We start from the raw sequence: 26,948 nt of genomic DNA, 5'->3' as shown, positions 1-26,948 counted from the left end.
ATAAAAATTAAATAAAAAAGCATAATTGCTCAATGGAAATACATTAATACCAGATGTAAATAAATGAATGGCCTTTACATGAGAAAAATGTTGAACTGGACTCTTATCCATGTGGATTTGAGCTAGGTTCTTATAGGAGTTCATAGTAAGAGGGACTCGTGACATCGGAAAGCCATTTCAGAGATGGAGCAAGTTGCAACATCTTTATGAAAGATTTTAAAGCCAAAAATTTGGAAATAAATCCCACACAACAATTCTGATTATCAGAACAGCTTGACAGAAAATGGGGCAAAATTAAATTATTTTTTTTTGTGTAACATTTAAATTTTAAATATTATTTTAGAATTTGTCTGTGAAAAAAAAAAAAAAAAAAAAAAAGTAACAAAAATATATACATAATTTTCAATTATGAACAAATATTGAAATGGCTTGTTATTTCACTCTTTGTTGAGATCATGATAGCTTTAAAAAATAATATTAATATTTAGTTAATATCAGTAACAATGGATTTGTTTGGGACCATCACAAAATAATAAAATCCAGACATAAAAAGTACATAAAAACAAAAATTGCACGTTCAACTTTGATGTGATTTTCAAAGGACAACATGAATAAATAAAAAGTAATAAAAAAGAAAAAAATAGAAAGTTGTAATCTGCAAAAAAAAAATCCTACACAGTACAACAGTTTGCTGCAGTGAGGTACTAAAGCGGTTATGGGTGAATTTAAAAAAAAAAAATTCGTTTTCAGTTGATATCTGCTTTTCCGTCTCATAATTAGTGACATTTGACACGTCATGATGAGAAGCAATCATTCGGAGTAGGTCTGGAGTCATGAATGCTCAATCTCTTCAAGTAAAGCCCAGTTCAACCCCTTGGCTGGTGTTTTCAGATTAATACACTCAATCTATCCGTTTATGATCTCAGCATAGAGAAAAGCTTTTAATCAGCACGAGGCCTGATCAATCAGTTGAGGGCCGTCTGAAGCTTTAACGTGAAGAACATCCCTTCAGTTCTTAACACAAATATCGATGTTTGGAGTTCAGCGGCGGAGCTTTAACACATGAGTGAGTCTTTTGTGGGAGTGTGACAGTGAAAGAGGGAGACGCTATTAATCTAGTTCCACACTCGTGTTTACAGTGCCTCCCTGAAACTCTGGGAACCGTCCAGAACCGAGCTGAACGGAGAGACAACACTCCAGATGATGCCTTGAGCTAATGCATATGGGTGTTTCTTCAACTAGAAGACTTACAAAGAAAATAAAACACTTTATTCACACTATTTTCATTTCTTTAGTAACAGCATCTAGTAGTAAATATACACGCAAAAGGACCAAATCTGCAATTTTCAAATTGCAAAACAAGTTTAAGTTTACAAATCAATTTAATTTGAAGTGGAAATGATGATAAACATTTAGTTAAACTGCAGACTCATTTGTCTTACAAAGGCTAATTTCATTGCTAGCATTTTATAAATCCTAAATGCACAATATTAAATAATATTTACAACATTTTTGCATTACTTGACCAAAGGATAGCTTGATTGCAAATAAGGCAAAATTCAAATATGCTGTTTTCAAGTGATTTAATAATAGTAATATTATATAATAATATACATCTAATTAATATAATAAAATGAATATATAAATAACTTTGTTTTTACTTATACTTGTGTGTGTGTGTATATATTATATATATATATATATATATATATAAAATACTGCAACAAATACTGCAATTGTTATTTCACTTTGTTTACTTCATAATAGCGTTAAAAACGACTGATTAATAGATACAGATGTATACATACTTTTTATTAAATAAAAGTATACATAATTTTCCCTGTTTTTAATTTTTAGATAATTTTACTTTAAAAAAATTTATATATTTAATATATGTATACATAATTTCCCCACAATAAATACTGAAATGGCTTATTTCACACTCGTGACATTAATAAATAAATAAATACATTTTAATTAATGTCAACAGACTGTCACAGTTTAAGGTTGAAGTATGTGTCTGGGGACAATCACAATACAACAAAAACTATACAAACAAAACATTTTTAATTTTTATTAGCAGCTTTTATAATTAAACATTAATACCTTAAATGTGACATGTCAGTAAGGTAATAAATTAAAACTAATTAAAAATAAACAGCTAAAAACTGTAAAGTTTTAATTAAAAAGAGGAGTAGTTGAAAGAAGGAGTTGAAGAAACATCCATATATCTATATTTATCCATGATATCATAAAGATGATGTCATCGCACACATCATTGAGCTGCTTTACCTTCAAGCGTAACGCGGGTGAAATTAATACCGCTATCTGCATGGCTAATTCCTGCCTACACCGCTCTACAACGCCTGGAGCGCGAGAACATTTTATCATGTTATTTTTCTGAATAGTACTGATAAGGATTTAAAAATATCCTTGTACTGAGGACTGAGGCTTCGTTCGGCTCTCTCAAAGACGGTTATGTTTTCCGTGCGTCACTTGAACTCCATCTTTCTCAAGGAAACGCACACAAAAAAATGGGGTCTTTCAAAAAATGCACAAAGACAACAAATTTCTTTCTCCGAAGGAAAGAAACGAGCATTGAAAAGAGGAGAAAGAGAAGAAAATGAAGAAAAAGCTACAGCTGTACTGTACGAGAGTGTCTCTCCGTCTGTTCAGCTGCTGAGGAACCTCGACGTATCCTTCCTCTCCTCCGGCTGTATAATGGAGCATTATGGGAAGGGCTGTTATTCCGCTCGGCGCTGGATGGAAATGCTTCCCCACCATTTCTTATTAGGGCCAAGCAGCTGGGGCTCCCATTCAGAGTCGTGAACCGGCGTTTCATATTCTGTTTTCCTGTCTCGCAGATGTTAAAACAACATATCTGAGATTCTGGTTCGGGTCTTAAGACAAAAGCGTCCCTCCGCACAAATGTGCCTTTATTCTGTCCTCACCGCATACCGTAAATGTTTTTGCTGGCTTTATGAAAAAATTAACAGCAAACGACAAGCGATAAAATCAAGAACAATACAGAGGGCCGCAAAAGTCCACATGGAAAATCTGGGATCCAAAATCAAACTTAAACTTGGAAGACTTGGAACTTGGTTGTAGGATTTAAAAAAAAAAAAAAAAAAAACAACTGTATAAACATTTTGAGACATTATGACAGCATTGTTATGCTGTTATTGAAATTGTTATGCTGAAAATATATAATTTTTTAGTAAGGTTTTTTTTTTTTTTTTTTTGTCTTTTTCACTACTGGTCACAGATTTTTGAAACAAAGTTCAGGACTGAAAAAGATGATTATTAAATGATGCATAATATTTTGGTAAACACAGTATGTAGTATTGTTTAAAAGTTTGGGATCTGTAAGATTTTATTACTTTTGTTTTTTAAAGAAGTCTCTTATGCTTACCAAAGCCGTATTTACAAGTAAGTAAAAAAAGTAATATTGTGGAATTATTATTAAAAATAACTGTTTTCTATTGGAATATATTTAGAATTGTATAAATTATTCATATAAACAGTTGCACTGCTTAATATTTTTAGTGGAACAATTGCGAGATTTGTTTCAGGATTTTTTGATGTTCAAAAGCAAAGCATTTATTTTAAACAGAAATCTTTTGTAACATTATAAAAAACTTAACTGTCACATTGGATCCATTTAATGCATCTTTGCTGAGCAACAGTATTAATTTCTTATCAAAACTTTTGAACAGTATTGTATATTTTTTAAATAGTCTGTTTTGGCAGATATTGCAAGCAGATTTGTTCCTTATTTTTTCTCAAAATTTTTTTTCTGTACTGTATATAGGTTGTTTGCAATCATGTGATTCTGATGAGGCGCGAAATGCAGCTGGAGGGCAGGAAGTGATTTTTCTCCACAGGAATCAGTAGAAGAAACTCCAAATGCCTGTGTTTTGCGTTGCTCAAATAGGGCAAACGGAGAAAACACAAGGAGCTTTTATCGTGTATGAAAAGGTGTTGTTCATAAGAAGGGAAAAGTCAAGAAATTGCCCGAAAGACGCAGGAAAAAGTGGTCTGTAAACCTGCGTCTGCAGTCGGGAGGAGCCGAGTCGGATAATGCTCGTGCGTGCAAATGGTTAATATAAGATATCAAGATATTAATAAAGACATAACCGTGTCTACGTGTGGCATTTAGCATTGAGTGAATTCTGACTGTCTCACGCTGAATGCTTGAGAGTTGGCAGCCCTAGAATATCCATTTATATCTGTATTAATATATCTTATATTAACCATTTGCACGCACGAGCATTATCCGACTTGGCTCCTCCCGACTGCAGACGCAGGTTTACAAGCCACTTTTTCCTGCGTTTTTCGGTCAATTTCTTGACTTTTCCCCTCTTATGAACAACACCTTTTCATACACGATAAAAGCTCCTTGTGTTTTCTCTGTTTGACCGATTTGAGCATTCATAAACAACGCAAAACACAAGCATCTTGATTTTCTGCTACTGATTCCTATGGAGACAAATCACTTCCTGCCCTCCAGCTGCATTTCGCGCCACAGCAATGACGTCATGTGCAAACAACCAATTGCGAAAAATCATTATCGGCCAAATAAGATAAAGACCGGCTATCAGAATCAGCCAAAATTCCTATTTTGGATTATCCCCGATAAACGAAAACAAAGAAAGAGCTGTCTAAAAGAGAAAAGTCTGTCCAGTAGACATGCACATATTTTTCCTGGTATTAGTCTCTTCATCTCATCAGAATCGTTCACTTTCTCACCTGTTTGTCGCTCAGCAGATAGATGTACTGATAATCAGGACTGAACACCATGTCACGGAGAATCGGGCTTCCCTCCACGACAGTGACCGTCTCATACAGCAGAGCGTTCTCCGAAGGCGGCGGTATACCATCCACTCGAATCTGAAAACAAAACAAAAGATTGAGTTCAATTCAACATGGAATCAAACTGTTCTTCTTTACTTCCATATTGCACATTACGAAATCTTATTGTGAACGATCCCTCAGTGTATAAAAAAAGTTTGTCTTTGTAATCGTTCATTAACACAAAACAACATTTCCGTACTTCCTACACTGATTTTTCAAAGTCTTAAATAAAACCATGCTTAATAGAGTATGTTTTAAAAGAAAATACAATTTTAGTCTTTCTACTTCAATATTCCATGTTTAATTCACTGTTACTTTGTAGTAAGTGAAATTTACTAGCAATTTCTGACTGAAATTTGTTTCACCGCCTTTTATTTTCAGTGAGACTCTCTCATCCAATCACCTGACTGTATTTTGTTATGCACCCGCCCACTTTTCAAATCGAAACAAATTGCTTCCATTGTCCTCATTTGTAAGTCGATTTGGATAAAAGCATCTGCTAAATGACAATGTAAACGTAAAAAAATAAAATCAAGTCCCACCTTACATTATTTCTGAACATAACCATACTTAGATCACAAAAAAACGTCAAAATATTCTCAGACTGCATTTTCATAGCGTTTGATTTTAAATTCCAGGTATTTTACCGTGACTTTACCGCTCATAGTGTTTTTTGTTGGCGGCATATCATCACTTACACATCTGATTATTACTGACACACACAGTATTATAATTTTCCTCATGAATGCAGAATTCTTCGGCTGACCTAGAAAACGAACGCAGAACTTTGAGCAAACGCGGGCCGGCAGCAGAGAGAGATTACAGCATCTGATCAGATGTGCGATAAAAATCAATTACATTTTAACAACACACACACACACACACACACACACACTCGAACCCCCACTGCCTCATCATTAGCGACTCCTCTGTTTCCTCACACTGATAATTAGTGTAGTTGAGCTTGCTGGGTAAAAAGCGAGCTCTAAATATGTCAAATTCAAAACATCTTTGAAGTGACGACTGAGGAGAAGAAAAAAAAAAAAAAAAATCACAGAGAGCGGCTGACAACCACATTTAAAGTCAGAGAGCTCACCTATTTCCCTACCCACGGAACATCAGCACGTGCCTCTGTCCTAATCAATTCTGACGGCAATGTGATAGGAGATTGAAACCAGGCTGTAAGTAAACTAAATTCCCACCGAAAAGGTACGAAATGCCATTTGGGATACGGCATAGAGATCAAAATAACAAGAAGCAGCGAAAGAAGGTGCAAGGTAGAAAAAAAACACCCGAAACAGATGCATTGGCAGCGGACTTGGGCCGTCTCCTAAATATCTGGGTCGGTCTGAAGTGACAAACATCGTTAGTCTGTTAATTAGCTGCCTCCTCGTTGCAGCAGTTGCAGTAATTAGGGTTGACAAGGTGGCATCAATTAGTCGAAGGCTGCCATATTGGGTGTCACATATCGCCGGCCAAGTCGGAGCCCACGTCTCCCCGGGCAGCAGGACAGAAGGCCTAGAAACACGACGGACTCTGTCTGCGATTCGTCAATTCATGCGCCACCAGCTGTAGTGTCGTTTTTCGCAGCTTTCTGCTACAGAGTTCCCTCGTTTAAATGGATTGGTTTAACACCAGCCGCCAGGTTTTGCGATACCCTCGTGGAATCGGATCAATTCGTGAAAGTAGAAAGCAGTTCAGTGGAAAAAGAGAGACGGCGTGTATCGTTCACAATATAATTGATTCGAATACACTTAAAGGGACAGTTCACCCAAAAATAAAAATCAACTTAACACATAGTTAACTAACCCCCATGTCAACCTGTATGAGTTTTTCTTCAGTGAAAACAGAAAAGAAGCTGTTATGAAAGACAGTAGGGCCCAATCATCAGTGAACCGCATTGAAGGTCATAAAAAAAAAAAAAAGTGTTCAAGAAAGTCTTACAGGTTCAGATTTATGGAAGAGAACATCACAAAGAGAACCAAATTTAGAGCTAGTTTAAACAGCGGATGCTGCTCAGTGTCTGATAGGGGCTGATGATCTGACAGGGAAAAAATAACAACAGTCATGTTGAGCTTCGTTTATAGAACATCTACACTGGTCAAACTCTTCCTGCAAAATCTCTTAAACAAATCCATATGCTGAGAAAATATTCTAGCAGCATCTGTGTCATAAACTGCATTTATGACAAAATTTTTTAATGTAAAATCTCAGTTTCAGATCACACACACACACACTATTTATTAAAAATTCTTAAATATTTTTAGTGAATCTTATTTTTTCTTACTTTCAAATTTTATCATATTTGTCTAATTCAATTGAAAGACTCAAAAGTAATTAATATAATATATAAATAAATAAATATAATTAAGATAAAAATTTGATAAAAGAAATAATTTTAAAAACAAAATCACAATATGCATTCAAAATTACCTAAAAGCATTTCTTTTTTTTAAATTAAACTATGCACAATGATCACTGCAGCATTGCTAATCAGATGGTCATCTGCTAATGTCGATAATCTCAAAATAGCCAAATATTGACAGATTGGTGTATAACTAGATTAAATGTGTCACAGTGAGCTAAAAAAATTTATAATAAAATTTTAAACCTCAAGAGGAAAAATTATCTTCCGCCACAAACTAAACAAACTTCATGCCAAGCACCCAGAGCTCTTTCTGCCTAACTACAGCTTCCATCCATCAACACTAACGCAGGGGTGGAAAATGGAAGAGTGAAGGAACTTTTACACTGGATTAGAGGAATGAACAGCCGTAGCATTGATTGTTCTGGGGTCTTTTAGCCAAAATGACACTGAAAATCCCACAGATATCTCTTGATAGTCGGCGAACGGGGACGATGGGGTACAAAAATACCAGCAGCATTCAGACTGGGCGAGCGCTGCCCTGCAATCAGGTGCACTTTTCTGCCTGTCTAAAAGAAAAAAAAAAAATTCAGTGGTGAACTTAAATGGCTTTCAGAAGGGCACGTTTTAAGATGTGTACTCTTCTCCCTAGGCGGGGATGTCCTCTCGGCGCACTTGAGTGTTTGAAATGCAGAGTGCTTGCTCTGCCTGCCGAGAGCTGACCCCGCGACAACATCAAACGCCCCAGATGAGGGTAATTGGAATTTAGATAAATATTACCTTCCCCCCTCCGTCTCTCCGTCGCTCAAATGATGCCGGGGTAGCAGCGCCTGCCTATCCATCTATTAATTAACCTGCCGGAGTCGTACCCCTGCGCTGCGGTGAGCGACCGGAAGACTGACGGGTTTGATCATAGCCCAATTTTTCCCTCATCGATCACAAAGGGGGCAAAGAGAATGAGAGAATTACTACAGCGGGAGAAAGTGGAAGAGGGGGTCATTTTTTTGCTCATTTGGGTGCTTGTTTTTTATCGATCTGAAGTCCTTGTGAGGGCCCGCGCTTCAAGGACTGGGTGAATGAAGCTCTTAAGTGGAGCTGGATTCATTTCCCATCTCTCTCGCTCTTGTTCGCTCTCACTCTTCCAGAGTACTGTACAGAAAGATGTTCTTTTTTTTTTGTTCACTGGATTCATCTTCCAACAACTAGATTATTTCTGCAAGGACACAAGATGACAAGAGCCTCTAATTCTTTATAATTCATTCAACAACAATCAGCTACAATTTTACAAAATTGCATTTTGATAGACCACAATAGATCTGGTTATTAGTATTAACAAAAACCTTAAAAGGTAAAACTTGAAATATATAAAATATATTATAGGAATATATAAAAATATATAATAAATGAAAAAGTGAAATTTGATGAAATATACTTTAATGTTTTGAAGAAAATACTGAAGCTATATATATATTAGTATTTAGTCAGCCACCAATTGTGCAAGTTCTCCAACTTAAAAAGATGAGAGAGGCCTGTAATTTTCATCATAGGTATACCTCAACTATGAGAGACAAAAATCCAGAAAATCACATTGTAGGATTTTTAAAGAATTAATTGGTAAATTCCTCGGTAAAATAAGTATTTGGTCACCTACAAACAAGCAAGATTTCTGGCTCTCACAGACCTGTAACTTCTTCTTTAAGAGGCTCCTCTGTCCTCCACTCGTTACCTGTATTAATGGCATCTGTTTGAACTCGTTGTCAGTATAAAAGACACCTGTCCACAACCTCAAACAGTCCAACTCCAAACTCCACCATGGCCAAGACCAAAGAGCAAGGACACCAGAAACAAAACTGTAGACCTGCACCAGGCTGGGAAGACTGAATCTGCAATAGGTAAGCAGCTTGGTGTGAAGAAAATCAAAAATCAGCAAAAATCCCAGAACCACACGGGGGGACCTAGTGAATGACCTGCAGAGAGCTGGGACCAAAGTAACAAAGGCTACCATCAGTAACACACTGCGATGCCAGGGACTCAAATCCTGCAGTGCCAGACGTGTCCCCCTGCTTAAGCCAGTACATGTCCGGCCCGTCTGAAGTTTGCTAGAGAGCATTTGGATGATCCAGAAGAGGATTGGGAGAATGTCAGATGAAACCAAAATAGAACTTTTTGGTAAAAACTCAAAGAATGCTGAGTTGCATCCAAAGAACACCATACCTACTGTGAAGCATGGGGGTGGAAACATCATGCTTTGGGGCTGTTTTTCTGCAAAGGGACCAGGACGACTGATCCGTGTAAACGAAAGAATGAATGGGGCCATGTATCGTGAGATTTTGAGTGAAAACCTCCTTCCATCAGCAAGGGCATTGAAGATGAAACGTGGCTGGGTCTTTCAGCATGACAATGATCCCAAACACACCGCCCGAACGAAGGAGTGGCTTCGTGAAGAAGCATTTCAAGGTCCTGGAGTGGCCTAGCCAGTCTCCAGATCTCAACCCCATCGAAAATCTTTGAGGGAGTTGAAAGTCCGTGTTGCCCAGCGACAGCCCCAAAACATTACTGCTCTAGAGGAGATCTGCATGGAGGAATGGGCCAAAATACCAGCAACAGTGTGTGAAGACTTACAGAAAACGTTTGACCTCTGTCATTGCCAACAAAGGGTATATAACAAAGTATTGAGATGAAATTTTGTTATTGACCAAATACTTATTTTCCACCATAATTTGCAAATAAATTCTTTAAAAATCCTACAATGTGATTTTCTGGATTTTTTTCTCATTTTGTCTCTCATAGTTGAGGTATACCTATGATGAAAATTACAGGCCTCTCTCATCTTTTTAAGTGGGAGAACTTGCACAATTGGTGGCTGACTAAATACTTTTTGCCCCACTGTGTATATATATATATATATATATTCAGATACGATTTGTGCCAATTTATTTTTATTACAATATTACAACTTTACTACTTTATTAAGCTTTACTACTTTATACTTTACTAATTGAATACTACATACATACATACATACATACATACATACATGGCCAAGTAAATGTAACAAAGATGTGAAAAAATACATAATTAAAACTTATTTATATAGATGTCACACTTTGATGTCACAAAGTGTTTCGCAATAAAATAGAAAAACCAAAAAAAAAAAAAAAAATAATAATAATCAAACAAAACAAAAGCAGGTCTAAACAGATGAGTCTTCAGCATGTTTTTAAAAATGTCCACTGATCTTCAGTCCATGGGAAAAGTGTTCCAAAGTTTAAGAGCTACAGCCTCAAAAGCAAAATAATATATATAAAAAGGATCAAACTGAATTTTTGAGATGCCATAATCTTTACCATCCACTCTGCAGTGCACAGCTTTCAGCCTCCGCAGAGTATTTGCTTTAAAACTGAAAATGCCATTGAACAGAGAGAGGAAAAAGCTATAAACTAAAATACAACAACTAACGTGTGTATGAATGAATGAGACACGGAGAGGGTGTGAGAGACATGCTGTTGACTAACACCACTGACATACGGGGAGGAGGGGCGGCCCACCAGAGCTTCATTTATCACTCACATCAAAGAGTGAGAAGAGAGAAGAAACAGTGAGAGAAAAGAGTGAAAGACACAGCGGAGTGATAGATCGCAGGATAAAATTGGATTTTGTAAAACAGAAGAGGACGGTCTGAAAACTCAATCACATTGTAATGACAACATACAACGATGTGACAATCCCAAATACAGACTGATCCTCGTAAAACACAGTATTTCAGCGTAGATCCTGAAAGACGGCCACACAGAAATGATACGAGACAGATGCGCTCTACAATCAACAAAAATAACTAACTCGCAAATAAATAAGCACGCTGGAAACTCCCATGTACAGCACATAAACATCAGCTTGTTGATAATGGCACAAGCTGTTAACATGTGGTCTTATTTAAAATGGGTTTTCATTTAATCCACAGCAAGGTTTATGTTTTTATTGGCTTGGACGAATGATTCATAGCACAAAAGTTATGTTATTCTACTGAGCGAAAGAACCAGACATCCCAGTTTAATGTTACTTTGTTTTCTTTTGAACATGGAATATTATAATAGTAACACAGCAAGAATCCAAAAGACACGACAGCAGTAGATAAACTCCTGATCTGTGCAAATACTGCATCTCTGAGACACATTTAAAAGAAGTTTGAACCAGAATATACATTACAATTAATAGCAAGCATTGCTTCATCTGGATTTACAGACAGTAAAACCATGATGGTAAACAAAAGCAGAAAACACCTCTACTGTATTGATTTTCAAATCTAATGCACTTTACTACTGTATATTCTACGCCTATTGTCTGAATTGTAATTGTTTTTTGTATTGTTTTGTTCTGCTTCATATACAATAAAAACATCACATTAATAATAATAACAACAATAAGAATGTGTTTGTTAAAATAATCAACTATAAAACAAAACCAATAAATAATATTGTAAATCAATAAAATGCATGGTATCACTTTATTTTAGGGTCTCTTAACTAGTTGCTAATTAGCATGCATATTAATAGAATATTAGCCATTTATTAGTAGTAATTAAGCACATATTAATGCCTTATTCTACATGACCTTATTCTACATCCCTAATCCTACCCAATACCTAAACTTAACAACTACCTTACTAACTATTAATAAGCAACAAATTAGGAGTTTATTGAGGGAAAAGTCGTAGTTAATAGTTAATAAGTGTTCCCTATTCTAAAGTGTTACCAAATGCAATTATAAAACAATAAAAAGCAACTCCACTCTCCTGAAATAACTTAACAATAATAATAATAATAATAATAATAATAGCTATTGTTTTCATCATAAATTATCATAATATATAGTTTTAAAAAAATCAACAAAAAAAAATTGATAAAACAAGAATAAGAAATACTAAATTTCTATACTTATTTTTAATAAATAATATATAATACATCAATAAAATGCATTTATAAAATAATAAAAAGCAACTCCACTTTCTTGAAATCCAATGCATTTTACTATAATAATTAGGGATGCACCGATACCGATATCTGGCCCGATACTGAGCTCCTGTACTCGTACTCGTTAAAATGCCACACACACACTGTAAAAAAAAAAGTTGAGCTAATTTAAAATTTTAAAACAATTATAAAACAATAAAAATATAATATTTCTTCTATTACTACTTTATTAAAAAAATACTAATCAAATGCATTGATAATAACAATTGTAATAAAATAATACTAATACTAATTTATCAAAACAACAACTATTATTATTGAAAACATAAAATAATATTTTAAACATCATGTAAACAAACATAAAAAACAAAAAGGTTTAATGCTAAATTCCTAGTGTCCTATTATAGCAATAATGACTTGTATACACAGTTATGAATAGGGACTGAAGCTTTCAAGGTTCATATACAGTATAAGGCAAAAGTAGTAAATAAAAGTAGTCCATACGACTCATGCGCTATTACAATAGTGAGGTACAGACCAGCATTTTTGTAGACTTTGCTTATAATCACGTGGACAACTGGCTCAACTGGATTAAGTCACAGAAGTAACCTCAAAAAAACAGATCTGTTCGCTGCATGAATGAATCACTGATTCACTGATGATTCAATAATGAATCAAGCATAGCTAAGTTACTTTCATGGTGCTTTTGTATCCTTGAGGCATTCAAAACGCCTCCTCGTGTTTAATGTAAGAAAGAAAGTCTGTATCCATTTTTGGATGCAATATTCCTTTAAACAAATAACACATATTACACCTTCAACCAAACGCCACTTCCACTGGATACTGCTGTTCCCAGGGAACTGTCACGGCTCTCCACACGCCACAGTTAAAGGGGATTACGGAGGTAAATGAGATATATTTTGCCCTCCCGTGTCAAGAGAGGAATGATGGGATATTACACTGTTGCTTTTACATTACATCCGCCCCATCTTCAACCTCTTCGGGTTCACTCTAGCCTTTAAAAAGGGTCTCCGATTCCGCATTGAGCCAGATCTATTTTACATGAGCACCCCAGTAATGAAGAAAGCCCTCCACTGTCTCAGAAAATGAGGTCAAAATCCTCAAGCAGCAAATTCATCCTCTTAAGAGAGCGAAGGAGACAAAAGCATTGCACCCCAGGAACCGAACAAAGGGTCTGTAATTCAATTAGAGTCCTTATCCCGTTTCGTCAGATCTGGCTGTTTGCGGAGACGGCATCGCTGACAGAGTTTACGCCATCAACACCTGCTTTGTCTCACTCTATCCTAACTAATACGAGCAACTAAACTATCAACACCCTCGTCCTCTGCAGCTGCGGGCACTTTCTACCGCATTCCATGACCTTTGACCTGTCCTGACCTCTGAACTCCAGTGTCTGCGCACAGTTTAGTTTTAAAAGGTCACATGATCCATAGCACTTAATGCTTTCAAAAATGCACACAGAAAGGCATTATGGGTAAGGAATGCTGTGGTGTGGGAAACTTAGTCTTGTGCGGAGCGACTACATGTCCTTTGACGCCCTTCACCCTCCACCAGCGCCTAGTTTCACTCAAACAGCAATTACTCAGATTCAGTCATGTATACCAGCCGCTGTATAATGCCCAAATTACAAGCTCACCATCGCTGGAATGTTTTTATCAGGAACAAACTTTCAATTACCATTTAGTGCTGGTTTCGGATATCCGTACGAAGTAAATTACAGCCCACTCACCCAAAATGACTTCCCCCACATTTTGGGGAAAATGCAATAGGATCGATGCAGCATTAGGTGTTTTATTCATTTGAAACCTTTATTAAATGTTAAATCCTAATTTAAGAACAAAATTGAGAACAGCAAAATAAAAGCGCACTTAATTTGAAAGCCTCCAGAGCAAAACGTGAGGAAACTTTTGATGAGTACATAAAACAACATCAACAACAACAACAACAACTAATAATATTTTTTGTAATTACTTATTTTATAAAGCGTTCATATAATCTATAAAATATATATTATTATTACTATTATTATTATAAACAACATCAACAACATTACAATGTACTCTTTATATTTTTGTTTTACTCAAAGCATATTTTTATTCGTTTGCCACTTAGTGTTCATATTATTATTATTATTAATCCTTAATAATAACAACATTATTATTACTATTACTATTTATTATGTATTTCCTTATATTTTTATTTACTTGTAGCAATTATTTACTCTTGTTTACTTCTGTTCAGTGTTATTATTAATAACAACAACAAAAAAAATAATAATAATAATAATAATAATAATAATAATAATAATAATAAATAGCAACAATATTTTGTATTTACTTTACTCAAAACATTTTTACTCGTTTGCCACTTAGTGTTGTTTTTCTTATTATTATTTTTTAAATTATTTTCATTACCATCACTAATAATATTAATAATATTTTTAGTATGACTATTATTATTATTATGCATTTATATTTTTATTTAATCAAAGCAAATGTTTACTCTAGTTTACTCCTGACTCAGGTGTTCATAAAAAGGTCCATAATAATAATAATGATGATGATAATAATAATAATAATAATAATAATCATTATTATTATTATTATTATTATTATTATTGCATAAGCATTATATAGTCACTAAATATTCACTCGGCTATCTCTAAAACTTATTTGAATATGCTTCATGAAAAAATTGCTCAATTCTATTGTAAATATTTAAAAAATAATAATAATAATAATAATAATAATAATGCTAAATTTTGTTTCATAGCCTGTATGAAACACTTAGTTTATAAATCTCACAAATTCTCTCAATGGCATGGCAGAAAGCTCATTTTGGACCCGGCATTCTTCTCGTTCCTATCCAATTATTCTCCCTATCTCTCCGAAAAACAGACACCAAAACAAATGGCTGAATTAAAAACAAAAGGCAGAGGCAGCATCTGAAATGCGGTGATTTTGTAAATCCCTGCAGGTGCACAGGTGGGACGTGCTGGCAGCAGAAGCAGGGATTTGGGATTTGGGTTCAGGCATCTCATGGGCTGTCACACTGAGCAGAACGAGTGTAGACAGGAATGTTACTTCTCTCACACGCTTGTCATGGGCCAGAGACCAGTCAGGCTTCTCTGATCACTGCGGACCTGCTGCTCAGGTGCTGGATACCTGCCAAGGGAGCATCAGCAAACTCACCTCTCATCCTACAGGAGAGAGAGAGAGAGAGACTCTAGGACCTGCTGCAGGGAGAGAGAGCTGAGATGTGTCGCCACGTTAACCTAGAAATGATCTGTAGGTCATTTTGGTCACATGGCCATATATTTCAAAAGATCTGCCTGTGATTAAGATGCAAACAACAGTTAGCATTTTTAATGCTAAAACCTTTATTTTTATGTCAAAAGGATCTTTTGACATGCAAAAAAGTTTGATATCAAACAAAAATGCCGAACAAAAGTCCAAAATTAAATATCTCAGTTATATATGACGACATGTATACAATTCCATCTAAATCTTTTGGCTGAACATCATTAAATTAAAATTTTCTCCCAAAATCATAACAATGGAGTAAGATTACCCTGATGAGAGACAGAGAAAAATGTAAAATATAAAAAAAGTACAATGCTACTTATTTTTACTCAAAACAAATGTTTACTCTTATCTGCTCCCACGTACTGTAGTAGCAGTAGTAGTAGCACTACTACTACTACTACTACTACTAATAATAATAATAATAATAATAATAACAACAACAACAACTTTTATCTATCTTTCTATTTATTTATTTTATTTAATACAATTTTTACCTAAATAATATCAATGGAGTAAAGCGTGCCGCACATTACCTTGACTTGAGACAGAAAAAATATGAACATTTCAAATTAATTCCAAAAATATACATGTGAAAAATACACTAATGATAAAAATAATAATAATAATAATAATAATAATAATATTATTATTATAAATACTATTACAAATATTTAAAATATAGTTTATATTGAAAAGTGTTTAATTACATTTAAATACAATTACAAATATTCTGGCCTATTTTTGGGCTAGTTTAGGAACATGTAAATAATGTACAGCAAAAGCATAAACATTTTTCCTCATGTATATTCTTTTTTCTTTTTCTCTTTTAATATTAATGGTTAATCTTTTTTTTTTAAATCCTTTTTCTATGGTCTTTAGACTATGCCTTCGAATTTCATTTGAAAACAGTCGTCCTGAAATATAATTAGAGATATTAATTTCACCCTGGACTCATTCCTCCTTGCCTAGAGGACAACTTTAGCAAAAAGTGGCACAGCTTACCCCACTCACCCTGACTTGAGCTCTTCTGTTGGCATTTTAAGAAGAAAAAAGATGGAAAGAAAAACACAGGCAAAACTTTGCCAACGACCCCTTTGAGACTCCTCGAATTCCAGCGTAAGCTTATTAACCTCTCCTGCCCAGATCCAGACAGAGGCAAAGCCAACATGAAACCGCACTTAATCCAACAATTAATCGCGCAGGAAATTGCGTGTTGCTTTTGCACATCCATGCGGTAACACACAACACACACATACAGGAGTGTGCGTGCTTTGTATGCGTCTGCACGTCGTCGGTGATGTGTTTGGAGTTGAGGGTCTATGTTTGTGTTAGCATAAAAAAAGTTCAGCGCAATTCAAGTTTCCATGGCGTTAACCCCGTTTGACTTGCTGTTCTACTTTGAAATATAAAAGGCGATGTCTATTCAGGCCTGAGACTCATCCGAGAGCTACTTCATTCACAAAGGCAAGTCAATTACAGCTTTGCTTTGTCAGGGGAAAAAAAAACAAGCACCAGGGCGAGAAGAAATGTATGAATTTTTAAAACCAAACACTGATGGATGACGATGCAAATCTACGCTGAAGCCTGAAACACAGGAAATTTAAAAAGGAAATTGACATTAACGCAATAGTGATTTAGTGCAGCAGAGGTATTGCCAGTCTAGCCGTTCCAGTTTGGACATGTTCAGTGGCAAGTGTCAGTGTGACTGAACTATTTTCATCAGGTTATGAGGAAGTAATTGTTGTCCAAAACAATTATTACAAAAGGGGGTTTCACATAGAAACCTCTCTCATTTCATTTTATTCCAATGTTAAAAGGTGGGGTATGCATTTTTTCCAAAAACGCTTTATAGCTTTAGAGTCGGGCCAAGTACTAAAACAAACTTGTAGCCAAGCAACAGTAAGGGGCGTGTCTATTCAATGCAGAGGAGAGAGCGCTCAATGCACATGACGGACATTAGCCGAGCGACGAAAAAGATAGAGATGGCAGATAAAAAAGCAAAAGAGGAAAACGTCTGCGGAACAAACAGTTGTCCTGTCGCGGTCACAACAGTTGTTGTGTCAATGTGTCATGAACAGAACGCGGCATTTGTCGTGTCCTATCCAGTGTAGACAGCATCACTGATTATAATGAGTTCTATAGTCCGGTGTAGACACAGTGTTACGATAAGGCAAGTAGTAGGACCCATGTAAATATCAGATCAGCTTTCCAGCGCTGGAGAGAACTCAAGGAGCAGGAAGGCCTGCGATCGGACACCTAGGTTGCTATGTTTATTCTTGATAGGCGAGTAACATTGGTTTTGCTTTGTTTCACAGAACTAAGGGGCAGTCGTGGCCTAATTGATAGAGAGTCGGACTTGTAACTCGAAGGTCGCGGGTTCGAGTCTCAGGTCCGGCAGGAATTGTTGGTGGGGTGAGTGAATGTCCAGTGCTCTCTCCACCCTCAATACCACGACCTGAGCAAGGCACCAAACCCCCAACTGCTGCCCACTGCTCTGGGTGTGTGTTCACTGCTGTGTGTGTGCACTTGGATGGGTTAAATTCAGAGCACAAATTCCGAGTATGGGTCGCCACACGTCACTTCACTTTTTCACTTTAATCTTTGTCGTACGTATGTGTGGGGCGGAGCTATCAAAATAGGGGCGAGACCCTTTTGGGGTAGGGGCGTGTTTGTTTTGATAATTACAAATGTCAACATTGGCTACCAGAAATCACTTACCCCACCTTTAAAATGAACTCCTGCTAAAGAAATTCTCGTCAATTGTTTAATAATAACTGCTAATGGAAATCATGCACATTGTTTCAGAACGGTGTATGATTTAGATTTTTTTTTGTTTAACAACTTGAAGATGAGTAATTAATGGCATAATTTTCATTGTTGGGTGAACTATCCCTTTACTTTGAAAGTCATCAAGGGACTGGATTAACACTGAGTTGCTTGAACTGAAGCAACCATCATATAACAACATTCTAAACATTCTAAAAAGTCACAACATTTTCATCATCACGCTATAAACATAACCAATTTATCACAACCAGCACACGTTTTCAAGATTTGGGTTCCTGTTTCTGTTGACCGTGTTCATCCGAGGGATGAGATGCCGTCTTGCACACATCATTAAGTCAACAGCGAGTCCCACTCATTACGTGTTGAAACAGTGTTTGGAATCAGGAAGGACAAACAATAATCATGTCGCCATGTTTGAGAGCAAACACAATTAATAGCTCTCTCGCCATGCTGAAGTGCCCTTCGGGTTAACAAGACGCAGACGAGTGCTGTAGCGCATTGGCTAGCTGCTTCTTACGCTCGGACAGATTTGAATAATGACGCTACAATTAATTTCAGCTGCATTAGCTTATCTATTCGAAATTTTTCATTGCTCTTCCTCATGCTTTGGCGAAAAAGCCCTTTAGCACGAGTCATAAACAGCAGATCGATCAACGTAATGGGAGATTCCTGGCTTGATTTATCACTAGGCACGATAAGCTAATCAAAAGACATGTAACTTGGCGTTTAGTCCTCGCATCTCAAAACTAAAAACAATGCATAAAAATTATGCATTGATTAAAATACAGATTTTTTTTCTGTTTATTGTGCTTAGCCTGGCCTTGAAACCCAAAACGCTGACAAAAACCATTAGTGTGAGACTGAAGCTGTCCAGGTGGCAGTCTTCCTCTCTCTGTAGGCTCAAGACAGACATATAAAATTACATGACGGGCATTCCACGCACTTTAAAGCTAAACAGAAAACCAGTCGCTGTGGTTTCCCCTCTTAACTGACCAGAAAGAGCATCACGTGCATCTTAAAAGGAATCTTAAAGTGGTAAAGTTGCTGCTTTATGAAACCACCTGGTACTTAAAGGGACATTTCTGACAGCATTTCCTCACCTTCAAGTTGTTTTTTTTCTTGAGTTTATTTCTTCTGTTGAACATAAAAACGTTCTGAAGAATGAGACAATTCTGAGAAAAAAAAAGTCAAGAATTGCAAGATGTAAACTCGTAATTGTGATCAAAAAGTCAGAACTGTGAGACAAAGTCACAATTATCTTTTTTAATTTTTTATTCAGTGGCGCAAACAAGCTTTCATAGGTCCCCACATACTTTGGAAGTCAATAGGGACCAGAGACCGTTTGGTAAACCACATTCTTCAAAAAAAATAAATAAATAATGTTTTACGTTAAGCAGAAGAAATACATACAAGTTTGGAAGTGACTTATTGAGTAAATGGCAGAATTTTCTTTTTTTGGTTGGACTGTCCCTTTAAGCACCACCTCCTTATCAGAAACATTCAGATTTTCAACACCTAATGGAGCTACAGAATCCCAGACTTCCTGAAACCCTCAAAACAATGCGTGAATAACTCAATGCGATGGCAACAAAGCACTTAGCGGGTCAGTAATAATTCTTCCATCAATTAAACTCCGTCTTTCTTTGTCTCCAGTGCTTTACTTGGGTTTTAAGACACGCTACGCCTTTAAATAGAAAAAAAAAGGACAAACACAACAGCCGTTTTTCATTTCTGCCACAATGAAATTGGCACCTAAGTGTCGTTGGCTTTTGTTTATGTTGCTTTGCCGAGCAGACATTGAAGCGGGTGGAGAAAATGATTGGCCCCATTGTTAAGGGTCTCCATCTCTGCAACCCTGTGAGAAGAAACCCCAGAGTAACCCCTCAGAGCAAGCGTTTACAATACGGCCCGCTTACACTTTTTACTACCTCCCGGCCCTAATAAAAGCACACACCGATATAGAAGCCATTTCAAGGCATCCTATATATTTGTGGCTGACCCGAATTGCTTTTTCTCTGTGCTAAATAATTAAATTTGAGCCATCTGGAAGCTTTGTGATCTAATTCAGACCTTTCTCTGCAGGGCAGGCTGCTGTGCCCGGGATCTCGGCAACATCTTTGAAGGATTGACAGGAATGGAAAGGAAGGATTAAGAAACGTCATGCCGGAGAGTAAATGGCGGTTTATATCGTTTAAAAAGTCCAAAGTACGGCGGAGCTGTCGACTGAGGTGTTAAGACTCTGAGTAATGCGCGAGACGGACACTCGTTTGCAGATGACTCACTTGTTTGAACAAAAAGCAAGCTGGCTTGTCTGTGTGAGTTCACTTGCGCTCGGTCAATCTGGGAGCTAGTCAAAGCTTAATATTGACACAGACTTTTTATCACTACACAGTTCAGACACCGTACGGCCCTCTTGACTGACATTCGGCTGAAAGAGCTCCACACTGCGGACCGTTTCGACCCGAAACACGTTTACTCAACAAACTTCAAGACTCAAGTCCATTAAAGTCCACATGTGGCTGAAAAGGATAAGAAAAGAGAAACTGAGAACTAGCAAAGGCTTTTTTGCAAAAAACCTGAATATTTGCTGTCAGTTTTTGGCATCAGGCATGAACACTCAACAGCGATAAAACTAAACGATCTGCTTTGTATCTGGTGTAAACAGATCATTTGCTGACAATTCGGTTTACTTTTAAAGAAAAGGCCTTTAGTGTGCAAGACCTAGAATTTACATTCATTATCAATATTATTAGCAAATTTTGTCTCGTTTTTCATCTTACGTAATCATTTTTTGTTCGTTACTTCCATAATGTAGCATTTCTTGTTTACTCAATTTGCATCATTACTATTTTACTTCATACCATTGTTTACTCAAAATATAACTAACTATTAAAAATGATTGTCCTTAACTGAAATAAAGCTGAAATCAAATAAAATATATTACATAAACAAAAATCTCACTGAAATACTAAAACTGAAATAAAGCTAAATTACAAAATGGAAATAAAACAAAAATGCCAAAAGCACAAAAAAACTAATTACAAACACTTAAAGGGATAGTTCACCCAAAAATGAAAACCCTCACCCTATAGCACCATTTTGGAGAGTATCAAATACGTAAAAATGTATGCATTGTATGTACACGGATACATTGTTTACGTTCAGATCAAAGCACAAACAACGTAAACATGGTATCCGCGTACGGTGCTGCTGACACAGAACAGCATACGTTGTTTACATATGTGATTCTCTCCAAAATGGCGCTATAGGTTGACAGAGGAGACGAATTGTTGAATAAAGTTGATATTTTTGTTTGCTTTGAGCACAAAAAGTATTCTCGTAGCTTCGTAAAATTAAATTAAAAATTCTGAACCTTAAGTATCCTTGCGGTCTATGGGAGAATCAGAGAGCTCTCGGAATGCATCAAAAATATCTTAATTTGTTTTTCCGAAGATGAACAAAGGGCTTACAGGTTTGAAACGACATGAGGGTGAAGTAATTAGTGAAAGAATTTTCATTTTTGGGTGAACTATCCCTTTAACTGAAAACTGAAAATATAAAAATAAAAAAGTTTTGGGATTCAAAACAATAATATTATAACAGTATACAAATAATACTGAAACAACACTTGTTTCACGCATGTAATTTGCAAGTATCTGCACAACACAAAACAACCATCGAGCTGAAAATGAAAATAAATAGGGAAAAAAACATTTAAAAAAGGAAGAGAGCAGGGGACTAAAGGAAACGACCTTAAAGAAAAGTTTGGGAGGTGTACAGCACCTCCTCCTCCACTGCTAGTGAAGAACAGCTCCCTTAGCTAAAGGTGATAATGGCTGAGCCACATCAGGGGTCCAGAGCTCCTAATTACACACTTAAAATACAACAGAGTTCCGACTCTCGCTAAAAGCTGCCACTGAGGCCTACACCATTGCAGCACTGCCTTCCTGCTGCAAATACATATTTAAATTCAAAAATTATTTCAATGTTTTTAGCAGCTTTTTAGCAGAGAGATCTGAAAAGGTGCTCATATGCTCTCAAGAGCATCGAGCAGCAAGTATTTCACCAACATCGCACCAGCATCACATTAATACTTTTCTCCATGAATAAGCCCCGAATGCACTGAAAACATTCTGGAAAAATTTATCCAAGATGTTGAACCCTTCAAAAGAAACGAAGATGACACACATATTTAACTTAACACTGAAAAAAAATTTATACAATATTTTACATTTTATTTTAAATTATATAGAAATGTATTTTTAAAAATTACAGTATTATAAACATACAATTAACAAGTTATTAATTTTTAAAATCAAAAACTTCAAAAATGTAAAACATTTATTTATTTTTAAAAAAGCATTTAAGTTAAGATGCTGAAAATAGGATATGGCTTACTGTAGTTAGGAAATGCAGCAATAATGTATCTGGCAGCATTCGAGAAATTTGTGAAAATTTCATGCAAATAGACGGCGTACTTGTGCGAAAGCGAGCAAGAGTGTGTGTGTGTGTGTGTGTGTGTGTATGTGTGTGTGCCATCCTTCCTGTCAGATTAAAAGGTCAATGTGTTTAGCTTTTCTGCGAGTCTTTGACTTCAACATTATACTGACACAAAAGCCTGACTGACCGCCAGAAAGGTTTTACATGAGAGAGAGAGAAACAGAGAATGACGGGCCTCTTTTTCAAAGAAAACTCACACTAAAGCTCTAAGTGAACAACATCAGATCTCTGAGAGAGAGAGTCCTTTCACTGTTAAAGCAAATGCTAGTCAGACACGACTGTGTGGAAATCGCTTAACATTCATTTATACAAAAAAATCTCATCAACTCTCTCTTAGGTCCAAGGGCAAACCTTTACATGAAACTCACTTGCTCGTATTCCAAACATTAAAGGCCGTTGCCCCCGTTAATAACTGTTATTATAGCGACGGAAGTGTGATTGTTGATTATTAGCACTTGAGTCACTCTGAGTAGCAATCTCACTGTGCTCATATTTCCACAGAACAGGTGCTCCCTCGACATGAGGCCTATTTTTGGGGCCTGACCAGTGGCCCTGGAGCTCTATAACACTTCACTTACACACAACTCATTCAGCACTTCCCAAACACATGTTCCCTAAATCCCCGAATGTCTGTACCAATTATAAAAAGAGATACCTCAGATTGTTCCTTCATGACGGCTTGAGATGTGTTCAAACCTGTTTTTCCATGGTGTTTGAAGCTCTGTTCCCACACCATGACATTCATTCACCAAAAAAAGTACAGTACAGTATTACAGTAACTGTATTTGACAATTATACAACAATACACATAAACAACAATATAAACAAAAATGGGGAACGTATAATTTCACTAACTGTGGGCAAAAACGTACAGCGCAACTTGGAAGGTATCTTAAGAGTGATTCTTTGAATGAATCATTTAAAAAGACTCGCACGCCTACAAGCTATTGATTTGAATCAGTCTAACAAATCACTAACAAATCCACCCTAGCATTTCCTGATATATGTGACCTTGGACCACCAATTTTTCGAAATTGAGATTTATACATAATCTGAAAGGGGAATAAATAAGCTTTGCATTGATGTATGGTTTGTTATGATCAGACAATATTTGGCTGAGATACAACTATTTGATAGCAATCTGGAATCTGAGGGTGCAAAAAAATTTAAATATTGAGAAAATCACCTTTAAAGTTGTCCAAATAAAGCATATTACTAATCAAAAATGAAGTTTTGATATAGTTACGGTAAGAAATTTACAAAATATCTTCACAGAACATGATCTTTACTTAATATCCTAATGATTTTTGGCATAAAAGAAAAATCTATCATTTTGACCCATACAATGTGTTTTTGGCTATTGCTACAAATATACCCCAGCAACTTAGGTTTTGTGGTCCAGGGTCACATGTAATCTGTAACACATATCGAAGTGCAAATTATCAACTTCAAGCCAATATATAAATAATTTATCATTATACTATGATACAACTGGTAAGAGCTAGTGATACATTTGGTTAGAGCTAGACTTAAACTTATGTTTTTTTTTTTTAAATCAGGCAACTGAATAGTTGAACACATAGAATCAAACATAGCGGTTGCTAAATTAAAATATGTTGCACTTATTGAATCATGAATTATTATAACTTGCCAATAAATAAATAAATAATTATATTACCACAAATAAAAACACAATAAAAGGCCACATCCTAACTTAAATGTTTTAATTTAAAAAATATATATATATTTTCGTTAATTTGTAATTTAATTTTATATGTTTAATACTGTAAATGATAAATATATTTCATATAATTATTATAAGTGTATTATTATTATTATTATTATTATTATTATTATTATTTAACACTACTACTATATTAATGTTTATAATGATCATAATGATTATTGTTATTATTATTAATTGTTTATTTTGTTTTATTTGCTGTAGTAGATTGAATGAATGAATGAATGATAAAATCCTTTATATTTCAGCAAAAGTTGCTTTGCAATATTTCTTAAAGGATTTAGAATCATCATTTAATTGAAGAATCAAATTCTGGTTTACAAAATATATATCACTAGGTGATCACATTTCATTTTGGATATTAATCATGGATTTTTACCTTGGCACACATGTAAATACTGTGGTATATGAATATTACCATTGTTTAAATCCAAGTAACATGTTATTCCAATCTGATTCCTGTACTTTGGCACCACCACTGTTCTTTTCAATAAAGCCTTTGTGTTTATATATCAAAGCCCCGAGCTACACGTGGGATAAACCCCATTTTTTGGGATGAAATGGCCTGCTGGAGGGAAAAAGGAATGAAAACACTAACCAACCGCAGAGGATTTCACCTCCTCTCATCTGACCCACTTCTTTCAGAGTGTCATTCGAGAATGTTCTGGTAGATATTTAGCCGCTCGGTCGGCACACGCGTGTTCCTCTGTATCACATATTAGCCCGCAACACCAGAGAACGGCCGGCAGTAATGAAGCCATTGTCCTGAGGTCCGCTACAATAGATGAACAAGACAGAGGCACAACAGGACTCTAGTGTCTGCGGCCAGCCATCCTGTCTGCTCACCTCAGATCACCGTGTGCGTGTGTGCGTACCATGGCATGACCTGAGGGAAGTGCTCAGTGGAGCATTAACCCTTCAGGACAGACACTGACGGGCTGGGGAGGTTTTAAGCTCATTAATTGCATCCGACCCCCTCCTTGCCACACAGACGCAAGATGCACATGGACAAACACACACACATGCAGCAGACCACAAAAACAGAAGTACAATAAGAAGAGGGACCACCACGGGTTGCCTCAAAGGCATGCAGGCCTGCAGCCGCCCTCCCCCGACATCCATCTTTCTTCACCTCCCCACCCAGGGAGAGATGATCTCGTCTGGGCGGCCCGTCCTCGGCTAGGCATTGGGACAAATTGATAGTGACAGAGGTAAGGAAGAAATGGGAGCCGCAGGGGGGCTTGTGAATTTCCTTGAAATCAACCCAAGTACCCCGACCCCCTTTTTGAAGCGCACCCAGCCCCCACACGCTCCTGGTTTCTTATCTATCATTCAGCACGGGGCTATCAGTGTGTTAAACACATGCAGTGACCTGACTGCAAATGCTCTGATCCTATCAGTCATGTGACCGGCGTGAGACAACGGCTGCATGAAGAACAGGTTTGATGGGAAGATATTTAATCTCGTCGTCAATTTTTCATTTGTGGTGTTTTGTGAACTGTCATGGCAATAACTGAATGTGATGTGATGTGATAAGGAGACTAGTTATCATGACATTCAAAGATAGTTTGATTCACAAATGAACAAATCTTAAGAGACGATTCTTTTAATAAGACATTGAGGCAGACTCGGAAATAAGCAAATTGTACGAGGTGATTCTTCAAACAAATCACTCAAAAAGATTCACAAACAAGAAAATTGCATTAGCTGATTCTTTAAATGAATCACTCAAAGATTCACAGATCTATTAAAATGATTCTTCTAATGAGACTTTCAAAAAAAATCTCAAACAAGTGTAAGTGTAAGTGTAAGCTCAAATAAGCTGATTCTTTAAATGAATCACTCAAAAAAAACAAAACTCTTTTAACAAATCTTATAAGATGACTCCTTTAAAATGAGACGAGTCTTTTAATGGGACATAAGAGAAACCTCACAAACAAGCAAATTGCATGAGTCAATTCTTTAACCCTGCTAAAAAAAAATAAAAATAAAAAAACTATAGAAGCCCAATAGAAACCATCTCAGAAATTCTAATGGTTTCCATTAAAATACCATTATAAACCATTAGCTTTTTCCAGTAAAACCATTACAAAATTCCTTTTTGTAGTGTGTTTTGGGCATTTTTCCAATAGGATTTAACATCCCACCAATAGAATCCGTCACATACCAGTAGACACCATTATAGTTTCCATTAAAACCAATACAATTCCCATTATAACCATTAAAAGCATTACATTTTCTATTGTGTTTTGGGCAGGGTTCTATTGGTTTTTTCAGCAGGGAAATGAATCACTCTTTCAGTTTCAGAATCAGTTTAACAAATCATATATTTACTACTGTAGCTTAATTCACAAACGAACAAATCTAACCAGCCAAGTCTCACATAGAATAAGCCAATTTTC

The 26,948-nt window shown here is 36.1% G+C and overlaps 1 protein-coding gene across 1 annotated transcript in view; it reads right to left on the bottom strand.

Annotated features, from left to right (window-relative positions):
• Positions 1 to 26,948, bottom strand: part of plxna3 (plexin A3) — a 174,232-nt gene that overhangs the window by 105,038 nt on the left and 42,246 nt on the right. Inside the window, exon 4 of the mRNA XM_058784778.1 lies at positions 4,750 to 4,890. Within this exon, the coding sequence (XP_058640761.1) occupies positions 4,750 to 4,890 (141 nt within the window). The remainder of the gene's footprint in view (positions 1 to 4,749; positions 4,891 to 26,948) is intronic.

The sequence above is a fragment of the Onychostoma macrolepis genome, chromosome 08, assembly GCF_012432095.1.
Source record: "Onychostoma macrolepis isolate SWU-2019 chromosome 08, ASM1243209v1, whole genome shotgun sequence".
Taxonomy (NCBI): domain Eukaryota; kingdom Metazoa; phylum Chordata; class Actinopteri; order Cypriniformes; family Cyprinidae; genus Onychostoma; species Onychostoma macrolepis.
This window is presented reverse-complemented; position numbering and strand designations above follow the sequence as displayed.